This window comes from Heterocephalus glaber, unplaced genomic scaffold, assembly GCF_053883595.1.
Source record: "Heterocephalus glaber isolate CG9 unplaced genomic scaffold, H.glaber_assembly_v1.0 deba00001497, whole genome shotgun sequence".
NCBI lineage: Eukaryota > Metazoa > Chordata > Mammalia > Rodentia > Bathyergidae > Heterocephalus > Heterocephalus glaber.
In genome coordinates, this window is record NW_028258320.1 from 16,567,546 (window position 1) to 16,581,218 (window position 13,673).

The following is a 13,673-nucleotide window of genomic DNA, read 5'->3' on the forward strand; positions in this document are numbered from 1 at the left end:
ATCACTCAAAGTCCATGGTTCACTCTGGGTTTTGCACTTCCTTCAGGTTTGGACACATATATTTATGATATTTTTGTGATTATATTTTATAAAGGAGTGCTTATCTTTTAATGATGTGATACATACCAGTATATTTACAGAGGCAATGGTATGGTGTCTCCATTGACAGGGATGGAGGTTGGGAAAAGTAGACACCCAAGATTGACGCTGAGCTGATCATTGTTGAAGCTGGGTGACAAGTCTGTGGAGTCCACAATACCATTCTGTTTTCTTTTATAAATGTTTGAATTTTTCTGTAATAAAAATTTTGTTTTTGTTATTTTTGAGAGAGAGTCTCACTAAGTTGCCCAGGCTGGCCTTGAATTTCCAATCCTCCTGCTCCACCCTCCTGAATAGCCAGAATTACAGATGTGCACCACCCTGACCAGTGTAAGAAGTTTTTATTAAAAGACACAGAGGCAGATAAATAGTTACCCCTTGTGCTAAGTAGCACAAAGAAGAGTAAATAGTATGTTGAGGAATTATTGTAAAGGGACCCCATTTTGACTGCAGGATCAGGGGAGTCAGTTTCTTGAAGAGTGAGACACTGGGGCACCCTCAAGCCTAGTAGTGGCCAGTGTAACCCTTTCTGTCCCTTCCCTCCTGGAAGGGCAGGCTGCCAGTGTCCAGGGGAGAGGGTCCTACCTTTTGGGTAACACCAGCAGCCTCTGGTGGAGCAGGGTCTGATGAACCCACAAGCTGCAAGTGTCTATGTGTGCCTGGCTTATCTGCCATGAGCTCTGCATTCTTAGGCCAACTTCAGGGAGGGGAGTAGGACTCACACTTTTTAGATGAGAAAAATGAGGCTCTGAGAGGGACAAAAGGACTCACCCAAATTCAGCAGCTGAGCCAAAGACTGAGGCTAAGATTTCATTAGTGTCACCCACTGCATCCTCTCTCCCCTCATCTGTTAACACGGCCACCACTCCTGAATGGCAGCTAGAGGGGGACAGAGAGGACTTGTTAACTGACCAGGCAGCTGGAATCTCCTGCCACAGTCCTGTGTGCCAGAGAAGGCAGAGCCATTCCGCTTGAAGACACAAATGGAGGAGACAAGGCAGATGACGAGGGAGAGTGCCGTACTAATCCTGTACATGAGTATGTGTGCTTGCGATATCTGACTCAGTCTCCTACTGTCCCTGGGTATCCTGCCTGCCAGAGAAGAGCAGGAGGGATGAGAGAACAACCCGTGCCCCCCCCACCCCGCCACCGCCCTCCCTGCGAAGAGCTGCAGCACCCTCTGCACTCAGGCAGACCTTGTTCAAACTTCTGCCCAAGTCACCAAAATCTTCCAGACCGTGTCCTCACAGAAATGATACCCAGGGACAGTAGAAAGAGACTGGGCAAAATACTGCAAGCACACACACTCCTGCAGAGGCAAAGATTTTTTTGTTTGTTTGGCTGAGCTGGGGCCTCCAATGAAGGGAGTCCCAGTTTGTTTCAAGAGTTTCCAATCTGTTGCTTGCTCCTAGAACAAAGACCAGCAAGTCTTTCTTAATTTGGGGGAGTGGACTAGCGGCTGATCATTTTCACTGGCCAAGTACAGTTCCAAAAGATGTTTCTTGTAATGGACTTGGACCACTGGGTGGTCACGGCCAACATGGCCTAGAGGTTGTTGAATCTTTGTGTATCTGATCCAATACATCTCAGCCTTGTGGGTCTGGACTCTATAATGGGAGCAAAGGGCTTCAGGTGTGTGGGCTTTGGTGGCTTCTGAAGAAGCACAAGGGTGAGGTAGAAAAGAGAGGAGAGAAAGAAAAAAAAGAGAAAAGAAAACACATACAGGCTCCAGTGGGCAATAGGCCAAGTTAACCCTGCATTATAGTCTTGGACATAACATTTTAAAATGATGAACATGTCTAGGTACAGAGCTGGGTAGAATCTGATCCAAGGGCTGAGGCACCAAAGGGGACAGACACAATGTGAGGCAGATGCCACACTTTGTATTCCATTTTAGTCACCCATCAGATCTCTAGGCTCAAGGGAAGGGTCAATGTTTTCAGCAAAAGTGGCCTTCAGGTCCCTGGGAAGTAACCTAGGCAACTGTTATCACAACCCCCATGTCACAGGTGTCATTTTACAGCAAAACTAGTGGGAAGCTAACCTTGTATTGCCCAACTGTGTGGCCTCCAAAATGACTTTTTATGTTAAGAGCAAGTGAGGCTAGAAGGCTTATTTACGGTTTTCCTTGGTAACTATTTCTCATTTCATGCAAATATTCTTCTTTTAGGGTTTTATCAGGTCTCCTGATGGGTCTGTTGAAACATGCCATGCTGAAAAGGGTAATAGTTTATTTAGCCCAGGGGTTTACTTTGTTGTCCCAGCCCACTGTCCCACTACGGTGGTCCCTCACTCTCTCAAGAGGTCACCCCCTCCCACCAAAGGCATTATAAGAGCAAAGCAGACAACAAAAGCAAAGCATTTAGCGTTCAGTCCTCACCAGCCACTTTCCTCCTCCTCTCTGGGCAACCACACTTCCCCTGCAGATCTCTCAGATGGTGTTCTCTGGAAGCAGACTTGAGGCAAGGATTCAAATGCAAGTAGTTGTTTGGAGGTGATCCCAGGAAGGCCCAGCTGAAGAGTAAAGATGTGAAACAAGGAAAGGAAGGAGGCCCCAGAAAGGTATGTTATTGAGCAGTTGCCACGGGGAACCGCTCAAGTTCACACTCGGGGATACAAAGCAGTACTGAAAACAGTGGTTCTCAAACTTGAACATGCGTCAGCCCCCCAAGGAGGGCTTGTTAAACACCAAGGGCTTGACTTTGCCTCCCAGCATATATAAGTCAGTGGAGGCTGGATGGGCTGAGAATTAGCATTTCTAACAAGTTCTCACGTCCTGCAGATCATTGCCCGGCTAGAAACACAGTAATTGTAATTTCCTTACAAAATCAGATGAGAATCAAATGAAATACTCCTTGTAAAAAAAACAGACCCACAGATCCTCCACAAATAGTATCATTTTTATCACTGTTTGTTCCCATGATTTTTAAATCATTATTATTTGGTGCTCGATGATGTTCTCATTCGTTCAAGTCCAGTAAGAGTGAGGGAACTGGGCACAGGAAAAGCAGCGTTCTTTAGAATTGGCAAGTCGCCTAGTCCTCGGGTTACCACCAGTGTGTTCGGGCCCTACCAGCTGCACCCCTCCCCTGGGCGTCCGGCACGTTACCCGGTAACCGCTAATCGAGCCCGCGCGGGGATTGGCTGTGAGCCCCCCCCCGCTCCCGGCATGCCCCGCGGCTCCCGGAAGTCGTGCTGGGTGGTCTGTGTAGTGTCCTAAGGCTGCCGGGCTGCCGGAGGGGATCAGGGTGGGGCAGAGCACCAGCCCCGGGGCGGCATGGCCTTTCTTGGTGTGTCTTATCCCAGTCGGAATTCTTGGGAGACAGTCCTCGGAGGAAGCACGAGTCGCCTTCTGGGAGCACCCGCTGGAACCTTGAGCTCATACCTGCAGCCGCTGCAGTGCCGCCCTGCCTCAGCTCTGTGACCTTGGGCACAATGACCGGAAGCCTGTTTGTCTCCGAATTAATACTAATAGTGAATGATAAGTGAAAATTTTATTGGTTGCTTACCTTGTTACCATTCTAATGTTGAAGTCTAAGAGGTAGGTATTATGCCCATTATTATAGCTAGGGAGGATGAGGCTCAGGAAAAAATTTAATTTGCCCTTACTCAGCCTCATAGGGCCAGATTTCCAACCCCAGGTAGTGCATTTCCAGAGCCCGTGATTTTAATTTGTTTTTGAGACAAGGTCCTCTATCTAGTTCAGGCCGGCCTTGAACTCCTGTAGCTCAGGCTGGGCTCGAATTTGGGCGATCCACCACACCCGGCTAAAAGCCTTCTTGTGACGACTGAGGAGAGAGATGATTTATCCAGGTAGGATAGGGATAACTTATAATATATCAGGGACACATTGCCTTGTCTAGACAGGGACAATTTGAGATTTGTTTTCACTACTCCCCAGAGTTTCAAGTCCTTATAAATGTTCAAGCTGCTCTGGCTTGTGCCCTCAACTTCCTACTTACATACACTTCTGTCCACTTCTGTTTTTATCCCTTCCTGTCCCCTCTACCATTTATAGCTAGCTTTGTGGATGAAGCTCTTTGCCTGTGAAAAAATGGCCAGGTTTCTTCCCTAAACTGAAAAGGAACAATCAGTAACCCCAGAAATTTTTACTTTTCTTGGCTATAATGGAAATAGGGAAAACCAACCACAAAAAGAGAACTCTTGTTAATGGGATCCTGATTTAAAAGGGAGAGCTTATCTAGCCTGTGGCTCTGGTTTTGAGGGAAGACAGCTAAATGTTCTAAATGAATGTTCTTTCTAAATGTCAGGCACACCATTCTGGGCCTTGGAAACTCCTACCTGGGTTTCATGATAAAATTTGAACGATACCTGCTATATCTTAAGAACCACTTGTGTTTTAAAATTGAACATTTTTTTAACTCAGTTGCTTTACTTTTTTTTTTTTAGAACATGTGTATCACTACTTTAATGGAAACCAGTATCACTTGTCATAGGTAGAAGATTTAAAAAAGAAAAACCCTTAGAAACACAAATAAATTGTTTTCAGCCATGGTGGCATATACCTGTAATCCCAGCACTAGGGAGGCTGAATGAGGCGGGAGGATCAGCCAAATTCCAGGCCAGGGTGAACTACCTAGTAAGACTGTCTCAAAAAACCAAAAACCAAAAAACCAAAACAAAAACCACATTATTTTCAATTCTAGTGGGCAAGACCTGAACTGAGGCCTGATCTTGTTTTTTTAAAAAACGGGTGGGAGGAGTCTGTTGAGTTTTGTTTAGCAAAGTGTCAATGAATTCAAGCACTAAGCTGGAAGTTTCTCCTGTAGTTAATCAGGATTGAAAGAACTAAAAAAAGAAGAATGTCCACATGTTGAGTGTTAACTGCTCAGTAGCACCTGAGGTCACCCAGCATAGTACCAGTAGTTCACCTTCCTTCCACACCTGGATAAAGTGGTCCACTCATATCTACTGTCCAGCGTTTACTCTGATTCTCTTAGGGCCTGTGGGGCAGATGGGGAGCAGGAGATATGCCCAAGTGGGTTCATCACAAGCCTCCCATTTTCCCCTGTGCCCCCTGCTCTGCATTGTGGCCTTCTCAGGCATGGGTGAAATGAACTGGTCAGCAGAATTTGATGTTCACCAAAAGCTGTTTGCCTACTACTGCTGCTGCTTTCCAGGACCTCAGGAAGCAAGCGGGGAACAGCTGTTCCTCCCTGACTTCCTGAGTCAAGGGAGGCTTAACTCACAGAGGTGAGCGACACACTTCTGGGTCAGAGTCTTTGCACATCCAAGGGGTGTCTGAGTAGAAAGGTTGCACTGGGGAAGGGTTGTACATGTTTTAAAATGTGGATTTTTCGCCATCTGCCTAGCAAGCTCAAGGACCCGAGTTCGATCCCCGGTACCAAAAAAAAAAAAAAAAAATCTTGAAAAAATGTGGATAATTATGCATAAGGAGCAAGCCAAGGAAGAGGTAGGAAGCCCAGGTTGTACACAGGAGGAGCCCAAACTTGTGAAGTTGTTGCCTGCCTGCTATCTTTGACCTGGACCTGAAGACTTTCCCCTTTTGCCAGCTGAGGACCTACATGCACCCTTCCAGGATGGAGAAGGTACAGGGAAGACCAGGCAGCACCACTCTTCCTGCAGTTATTCTCTGAGCAAATATCTAGATTCCTAGGGCCTGCTCCTACTTACGTGCAGGATGGAGCCCATGGCTTTTCTTAGTATCATCTAGTCTCATGTCATAGGGGTCTTCACAGTGGCAGCAGAATGCAGCTGTATCTTGGCACTGTGAAGTAACACAGATACCACTCAGAGGCAAAAGGGAGGCTAGCTATTGCCCAGGGAGGACCTCTGATCCTGCCTATGGTCTGTCCTGCATGGCCCTACTGGGTGAGAAATGTTTAAGAGAGAGAAGGAAGGGAGCTGATGAAACCTACTAATCTTTACTCACCCTAGCTACATTTCCCAATAAGGCACAACTTTGACTATCTAGGAAGACAGAGGAGAAGGAGATAGGAGGGGAGGAATAGATCAATAGAAAACTCAGAGGTATTCTTGGCTCTTAGGAAGTGAAATTCAAACTTATAGTGATGAAAAACAACATTAATGGAGGACTGGACATGTAGCTCAGTGATAGAGCACTTGCCTAGTGTGTTTGAGGGCCCTGGCTTTGACCCCTAGCACTGCAATAAATAAAGAAAAATCTAAGAACATTTATGGGCCCAGGCCCAGAGTATGAATGGAAGCCTTTATACCATGTGTCCCAGTATGTAAGTTATAAATCCAGTAACATGCTTAAAATGTGCTTCCTTCTACCTTGACATACATACCTTTATAACAAGCTGGAAGGTCAGGTTGAATCTAGAGTCTCTACTTCTGCTCAGTCTCACATCTAGAGGGGTCTCCCGTGTGCACACATGGATATCCCAACCCACGTATTCCCCCCCTGCGCCAGGTACCCAGCGCATGGTCCAGAAGGGCAAGGGCTATGAGCTCCAGGATATCATGTCTTGGTGCCATAGACTCCTGTCCAGGGCATGGGGTGTGAATAGATCGAAGGGCAGTATAATCAGCTCAAGAGCTAGTATCTTGCGTGCCCTTCGTAGTTTATAGGACAGTGACATGACCAGGATGTTGAGGCATGCAAGAGGCATGCAAGATTAACAGATCCAAGATCCTGCGGCTCAGAGAGGTCACTGACTTTCCTGGAGTTCTTGATTCTAAGCCCTGTGTCCTGGCTCTTCCCTATTCAAGAATTGAGAAAACTGGTCCTTACCCAACAGCCTGAAGATCTTGGGCAGCAAAAAGTAAGGAAAGATTTCCTGACATCCTTCAAAGAGACCAGGGGCCAACCGTTAAATACTAATGGGCATGGCACCAACAGGCGGGGGACATTTTGGCACCTGACCTCCCCACTCCTCTTCTTGAGGAGCTTTAGAAGCAGCAGGCAAGTGCCAGACAGCTCTCTCCAGAAAAATAATGTTGATAAAGCAAGGCCGGACTTCTGCATTCTTAGCTCACAAAACATTATTAGAAAATGCAGTCGATTCAGTTTCTGTTTCAGAAAATGTTGCTGTTTGGTAATGGCTCATTTCCCTTTTTGAGTCTTAGCAAAGACTCAGCAAAATGATAAACAGTGAATAGCACCTCTGCAGCTGAGCTCCAGGGAACAGGTAGGAGGTGTGACAGGAGGTGTGCAGGAGGCTGCCCTGCACCCCGCCCAGCGCTCCCCAGTTACAGGCCTGCCTGCCAGGGGGTGAGACTGCAGCTCCTTCCTACTCCACCTCTCAGGCTTGCGCCTCTGCTCACCTTTTCTCACCCACCCCTCTGCCTCTCCCTCCTGAATATTTATGGTGGTGGCCTCAGCTCAAGGGAGCAGGTGGGAAAAGTTGCACCTAAGGAGTAAAAGCCCCAGGCAGTGCCAACTACAGGGGTTGGTGGAGAGGATGCACTTGGGATGCAGAGGCTGCCGGAGTCTGTGACCACGTTCAAGGGATCAGCTCCTTTAAGGACTTTGCAGGCTGAGCCCTCAGCCAGAATGGGAGCAGATGAAGCCCTCCCTGTCTCCCCCGCCAGGTGTGAGCTCCTGACAGCCCCTCATCAGTCTTTGGGAGCACAGTGGTTCTTGGAGCCTGCAGTGGTTCCTGAGCCAGCAGCACCAGCAGCACCAGGAAATTTGTTGGGAATGAAAATATGGGATCCTACCCTGTCCTATGGAATGGGAATGAATCTCTGGAAGTGGGTTCAGCCCTCTATATCTGCTAAGCACTCTTGGGGATTCTGAGGGCCCCACTGTTTTAGGAAGGCAGAAGCCAAGTCCCAGAGGCAGACAGACTGCATGGGGAGCTCAGCCCTGCCATGTCTGGCTTCGTGCTGGCTCCTCTGTGGTGGGTGTAACACTACTTGCTTGGAGTGTGATTGAATGCATTAAGAAAGATTCTGCTTCAACACACTTGGTTCATGCTGCTTAGCGGGCAGTAGCTCCTCTACTTCTCCAGATATCTCAGTAGACGGGGCTGCAGGAAAGGGCACAGGGTAATGGTTGCAGGCCAGCCTGTCAGGCCCTTCAATGCTTGGCTTCTGATCATGCCCCAAACTACCTCCTGCATCCCGTGGCCTGGGACTGATTCTCATCACTTGACCAGGATGGAAACTGTGGGTAGATCTGGTTGACTCTCCAGCCTCCCTAACAGGCATCCCCCTGCCTCTGAGAGCAGTGCACAGACTTCCTGTCCTCATCTCACCTGACCATCGGGCCAGCTGCACTGGCAGCAGAAGCTCTGGACTGAGTCATCGACTCCATCACACTTCCTCATCAAGCAGGACAACTCCCCTGCCTACCTCATGGCTTGATGAGGAGCACAAGATGCCCTCGAGCCTGGATAAAGAGCCACATGAGGAAGCTAACATTGTAGAGGCACAAGAACATGCTAGGTTACCACTGTCATTCACACTGGACCAGTTGATCCAGTCTCTGCCTTTCCCCGTGCCAAACCTATCTACCTGGCACGTGCCCTGCGAGTCCTTAAATCTGCAAATTGTTTAAACTGATGGAAAAGAAGTATCGTGCACAGAGAAGATGATGGGAGTTTGGAACTTCAGAGGGCTGGTCTGAATTACAGCCCAGGCCTCTTCCTGACTTCACCATTCTGAATCTAAGTTTCGGCATCTGTGAAATGGGGATGACAGGGTTACTATAGGTAAGCACAGCCTGACCACAGCAGGTGCTCAATGATTGGCTCCTCCCTTTACTGTGACATGGCCCACACCCTCCCCCTGCTCAGAGACCAGCAGTGACTTGCAGAGCCTTGCAGGTGGAGACCTCTCAGCCCAGGTCAGATGGCTGGTCCATGCTAATGTCCTTATGGATTAGTCACTTGGCCACACAATGCAGGGTTTGCCTTGTATGCAATATTGATAGGCTGAGAACTTTCCAAAATCTTTAAGCTTTCTTCCTTTTGCTTAACAATTCCATTATGTCATTTTCCTCACTCTTGAATTTTACTATAAGTAGTCAGAAGGAGCCAAGCCATACCCTCAACACATTGCTTAGAAAGTTCTTCAGCCAAACATCCAATTTCATCACTCTCAAGTTCTACCTTTCATAAGCCACCAGAACACAAACATAACTCAGCCAAATTCTTTGCCACTTTATAACAAGGATTGTCTTTTTTCTATTGTCCAAGAAACTGTTCCCATTTCTGTCCAGGATTTGCTCAGAACTTACTGTTCATCTTTCTACCAGTATTCTGTTCAAGATTCCTTAGGAATTCTCGAAGTTCTCTTCATAGCTCTCCTTTTATCTTTCTGAGTGCTCACCAGCAAGGTAGGACCTTTGTACTGGGCACTATATGAGGCTTGAAGCCTCTGCCCGTTACCTAGTGGCAAAGTTGCTTCCCCAATTCTAGGCATTTGTTACAGCACCCCAGCCAGTATCCATTTCTGTCTTAGGCTGCTCAGTCTACTTTAACAAAGACCATGGACTGAGTGGCTTATAAACAATAAAAATATACAATGCAAACAATTTGGTTTGCAAACAAAAGAGTTTGGGAAAATTTTGGTTTTTGTTTGCAAACTATATCAGGTGACAAACACAGGGCAGGTGAGGATGTGTGAGTTTCGAAAGCCCTAAGCTCAATTCCTGTCTAAGCTAGCTAGTAACTGAGTGACCTTGGGAATGTTACTTAACCTCTCTGAGCCTCGCCGTGTCCATCCATGGAGGAGGGAATAGTGCAGGTGAAACACCCAGCCCAGCACAGTGCTGGCCAGGAATCTGAATACAACAGCTGTTCTGGAGCCTGGGTCTGTTGGCTTCATGACTAGTCCCACCTTCCACCTGCTGGTGAGGCTGAAATTCCTTCTGGGATCCTCCCAGTGTCAAAGCTGGCCTGAGGCCTGGGCTGGTCTCAGCCAGTGGGTGAGGGGCAACAGGACTTAGGTCCTGGGTTTTGGATACAGCTGGCACCACCCACGCTGTTAGCAGGTAAAATAGGTGCTTGAGACTTCTGCCCAGAGTGGGATGAGCACAGGGCTTAACCTGAATTAAATGTCATGAGGCCTTGCCCCTGTCCCATTTCTACTCCGAGCTCTCTAGGACAGTGTCCATGTGGTCCTGAAGCTGGGGTCCACCGTGTCCTCCCCCAGGCAGCAGACCCCCTCATCTCCCTGGAGCACTGGGTGATAGGCCGGGGGATGAAGGGCCTTTGGACACCCACCCCAGGCTCCAGGCCCCTCCTGTCCCCATGCACACAGGAACAAGGATTTTTATAGAAGGATCTGGCCTTCTCTGTTGAATAAGGGAGAAGAGAAAGGTGCCCAGTCTGGGGACACATAGGGCCTTATCCAGTAACCACTGCTTGGATGAAATCAGAGAATGACTAGACAAAGGGAACTCTTAGGGCAGACTCCTCCTCCTTGGCAAAGTCCCCTTCCCTTTGGCAAATTTTGCCACTACTCAAGCTGGTTTCACAAACTCACTGTGGTCACATGAGACTCAAGCCCAGAGCAGTTCGGCCAAACCCCATGAGCTGCTCACAGCAAAGGATGCCAAAGAGCCTGTACCCCACGGCTGCCCCTCTGCCTGGACATGCACTGTATCCCTTCCTCCCTCCCTGGAAGGGAAAGAACCTTTGTAATATGCCCAACTAAGGTGAGTAACACAGCAGCCATACCCTACCACCCAAGCCCTACTTTTCCCCACCCTCGAATGGGTGCAGCATCCTTTCCAGGCTGCAACCCTCTTCCTACTTTGCTCCATGCTGACTTCAAATTGCTTCTCTAACAAGGACTCCTCCTCCAGTCTCTAGCTACCCAGCCCCAACAGCATGTGAGACGCCCACTGCTCAGGGTGGTCTCATCTGGGCGGCTCACACACTTCTGTGTTTTGTTTTTGTTTTCTGGTACTGGGAATCGAACTGAGGACCTTGCACTTGTGAGGCAGGCACAGCACCACTGAGCTAAATCCCCCGCCCACACACACACACACACTGCTGTTTTGCTTTAACACAGACACATGCCAGATGAGTCACCAGCTAGACCCATGCCCCAGATTAGCCACAACATGGGGGAGTGGGGGCAGGGGTGGGGTTGGGCTCCTGCCAGGGGAGGGAAAAGGGTTTCTTTCTTTCTTTTTTTTAGTAGGTCTCAAGTTGAGAAAACCTCTCAAGGGTGTCTGCTTCAATTCTGCAAGCCATGGAGAGGGAGTGTGAACCAGACTGCGACAGCGGGAGACATAAGCTGCTGCCACCGGGTGGATTACCATTGCTTTCCAGCTTAATCAGCTGTCCACAGGACACCACAGAGTAGCCTCCCCAGAGGACAGAGCTCCTTCATGGTCTTGGGGCTGCTACTTCTGAGGACAGCTCTGCTGCCCAGCGGTCTTGAGGAAGAGCTCCTGGACTGATCTGGTTCTGTCTCTCTCTGGTCCCAAAGGGCCCCCTTTCCCTGAGGAACACCCTTGTGGGAGCCTTCAAGGCACCTAAGAATCCAAATTCCTGTTTGTGTCAATTATCATGAATAGGCAGGATTGCAGTCTCCCTGTGGAACTCGGGGGCTGGCTTTGGAAACCACACTTCAACATTTACGGCTGCTGGAACCGAACCATAACAGGGCTACCTGAGTTCTGCCAAGCAAAGCTTCAGAGCTCCACTGATACCTGTAAACAGGGAACCTGTGAAAGCCCAGGTGCCAGCTGGGCTGGGACAGCTGAGACTGCAGGCTGGTTACCCCCAGGCTCCCTGGCCACTCTCGACCTTTGCCACCTGCTCCTGACTATGGCTCAGTCTACAGGGACACGGAGGGGATGGCAGGAGGCAGGGCAGGAAGGTATCCTCAGCTCTCGCCCACAGGCTCAGCAGGCTGGACATGGCCCTCCTCACCCCCACAACAGACCACAAGGTCACAAGGTCACACCTCCAGGCTCCAGGGTCACTCCTTACCCTCTACCTTCACGCCTGGGGCAAGAGTCACACTGTTATTAGTTCTTTAACAGTGCGTATCACCCCTTGGGGTTCCTACACCTGTTTTTATAATGTCCTCAAGAAATAGATCTTCTACAAAAGGGAAGGGGACCAAGTGATGGAGGGAGGTAGAGGGGAGGGGAAGGGGATGAAAAAGAATGAAAATGTGTTACGTACATGTACCAACTCCCTGCAATGAATGTAAACATTATGAACTGTAGACACGTACTGATAGAAATAAAACTTTAAAAAGTCCCCAGATCACCCAATCTTAGTATATTGCTTCCTCCCCAGACCTTGACCAATACAGATACAGTAAGGCTACATTGAATATTCCAGGATTTATTGGGCCCTTAAACCGATGGCCTTGACAGGTTGTAAACACAAATGTTAAAAGACCCTGTTCTGATCCAGGCTGTGGCCCACCAAGCCATAATGAACCTGGCCTGAGGAGCTCAGACCCTGGCCCAGGGAGGCCCCCGGAGCCTTCGGGGGGGGGGGCAGGAAGGACTCAGTGAGGCCCATCTCTCCAGGCTTTCCAGTCTGGCTGCTGGGTACCCACTCACCCACAGAACTCAGGTCTGTGCAAGCTCGGACTTGGGCCTGAGGACCGGCCATCCAGGGGGACCTCCACTCCAGGGGACCCCCATCAGAGAAGGGAGGGCTGAGAATCTCCCATCTTTCTGGGAGAATACAGACCATCACCTCTGGGTTCTGGCCTTCTAGGAAGGGTTACCCGTTTGTAACTGTCTTCTTTGTATCTCCCTAAAGCATTCTGTTAAAGTGTCTGGAATGTTTCTCCTTGCACAGGATGGGCAAGGATATGGCTTCCTGGCATCTTGGGAGGGCAGAAGCCCAAATATGCTCTGCTCTCTGCACCTTGGAAAATACCTTTCTTCCACTGTGAGCTGTGTGTGAGCTCCTGGCCTCATTCCCCAGCTCCCAGGGGACCAAAGCTTCATGCAGCACTGACGTTCTTGACCCGTTCCCCCCCTAGATGAGGTGCTCCAGCAGGGCAGAGCATGCTGAGCCCAGCATCAAGCCCATGAAAATGTAAAAGGACATCACCACCCCAGTGGCCTCGGCCAGCTCCCTAGGCACAATCTTGGGCCCATAGAGGAGAGCCAGGGTGCTGAGGTAGCCATTGCTCAGCCCCAGCAGGCAGGTGAAGAGCACGGGGTAGATGTCAGACTGGAAGAGCACCGTGATCAGGTGGACTCGGGGCTGGTAGTTACACAGCACAAACAGTGGGATGAGGGTGGTGCGCAGCAGCGCCAGCCCAGGGAGCATCTTGCTGTTGGGGCCCGGCACCTGGATCCAGGCTGTGATCTGCCGGCCACACAGGTCGGCGAAGTTGTACAGGAGGAAGGTGGTGAGGGGCACGAAGAATTTGGTGGTCCATGGTGAGCCCGAGCCCTTGTGGAGGGACTCAATGTTGGCAGAGATGGCGGGGAAGATGAGGGCGGTGATGAAGAACAGGTAGATTATGCAGAAGCCCAGGCCAGCGGTCTTCCTCAGTATGGGTCGTAGGGGTGGCATGTGGGACTCAAGGGATCTGGGGGGCACCAAAGGGGAATGGGGGTAGTCCTGTGGTGGCTCCTCTTCACCAGAAAACACATGGACTGGACCAACAGGCCTCATGTAGTACCTGTA

The 13,673-nt window shown here is 49.4% G+C and overlaps 1 protein-coding gene across 1 annotated transcript in view; it reads right to left on the bottom strand.

Moving 5' to 3' along the window:
• Positions 1–870: 870 nt before the first annotated feature.
• The window catches only part of Slc29a3 (solute carrier family 29 member 3), a 53,499-nt gene continuing 40,696 nt past the window's right edge, over positions 871–13,673 (bottom strand). Inside the window, 2 exon segments of the mRNA XM_004846223.4 lie at positions 871–978; positions 2,480–13,668. Of these exon segments, the coding sequence (XP_004846280.2) occupies positions 13,014–13,668 (655 nt within the window). The 3' untranslated portion in view covers positions 871–978; positions 2,480–13,013.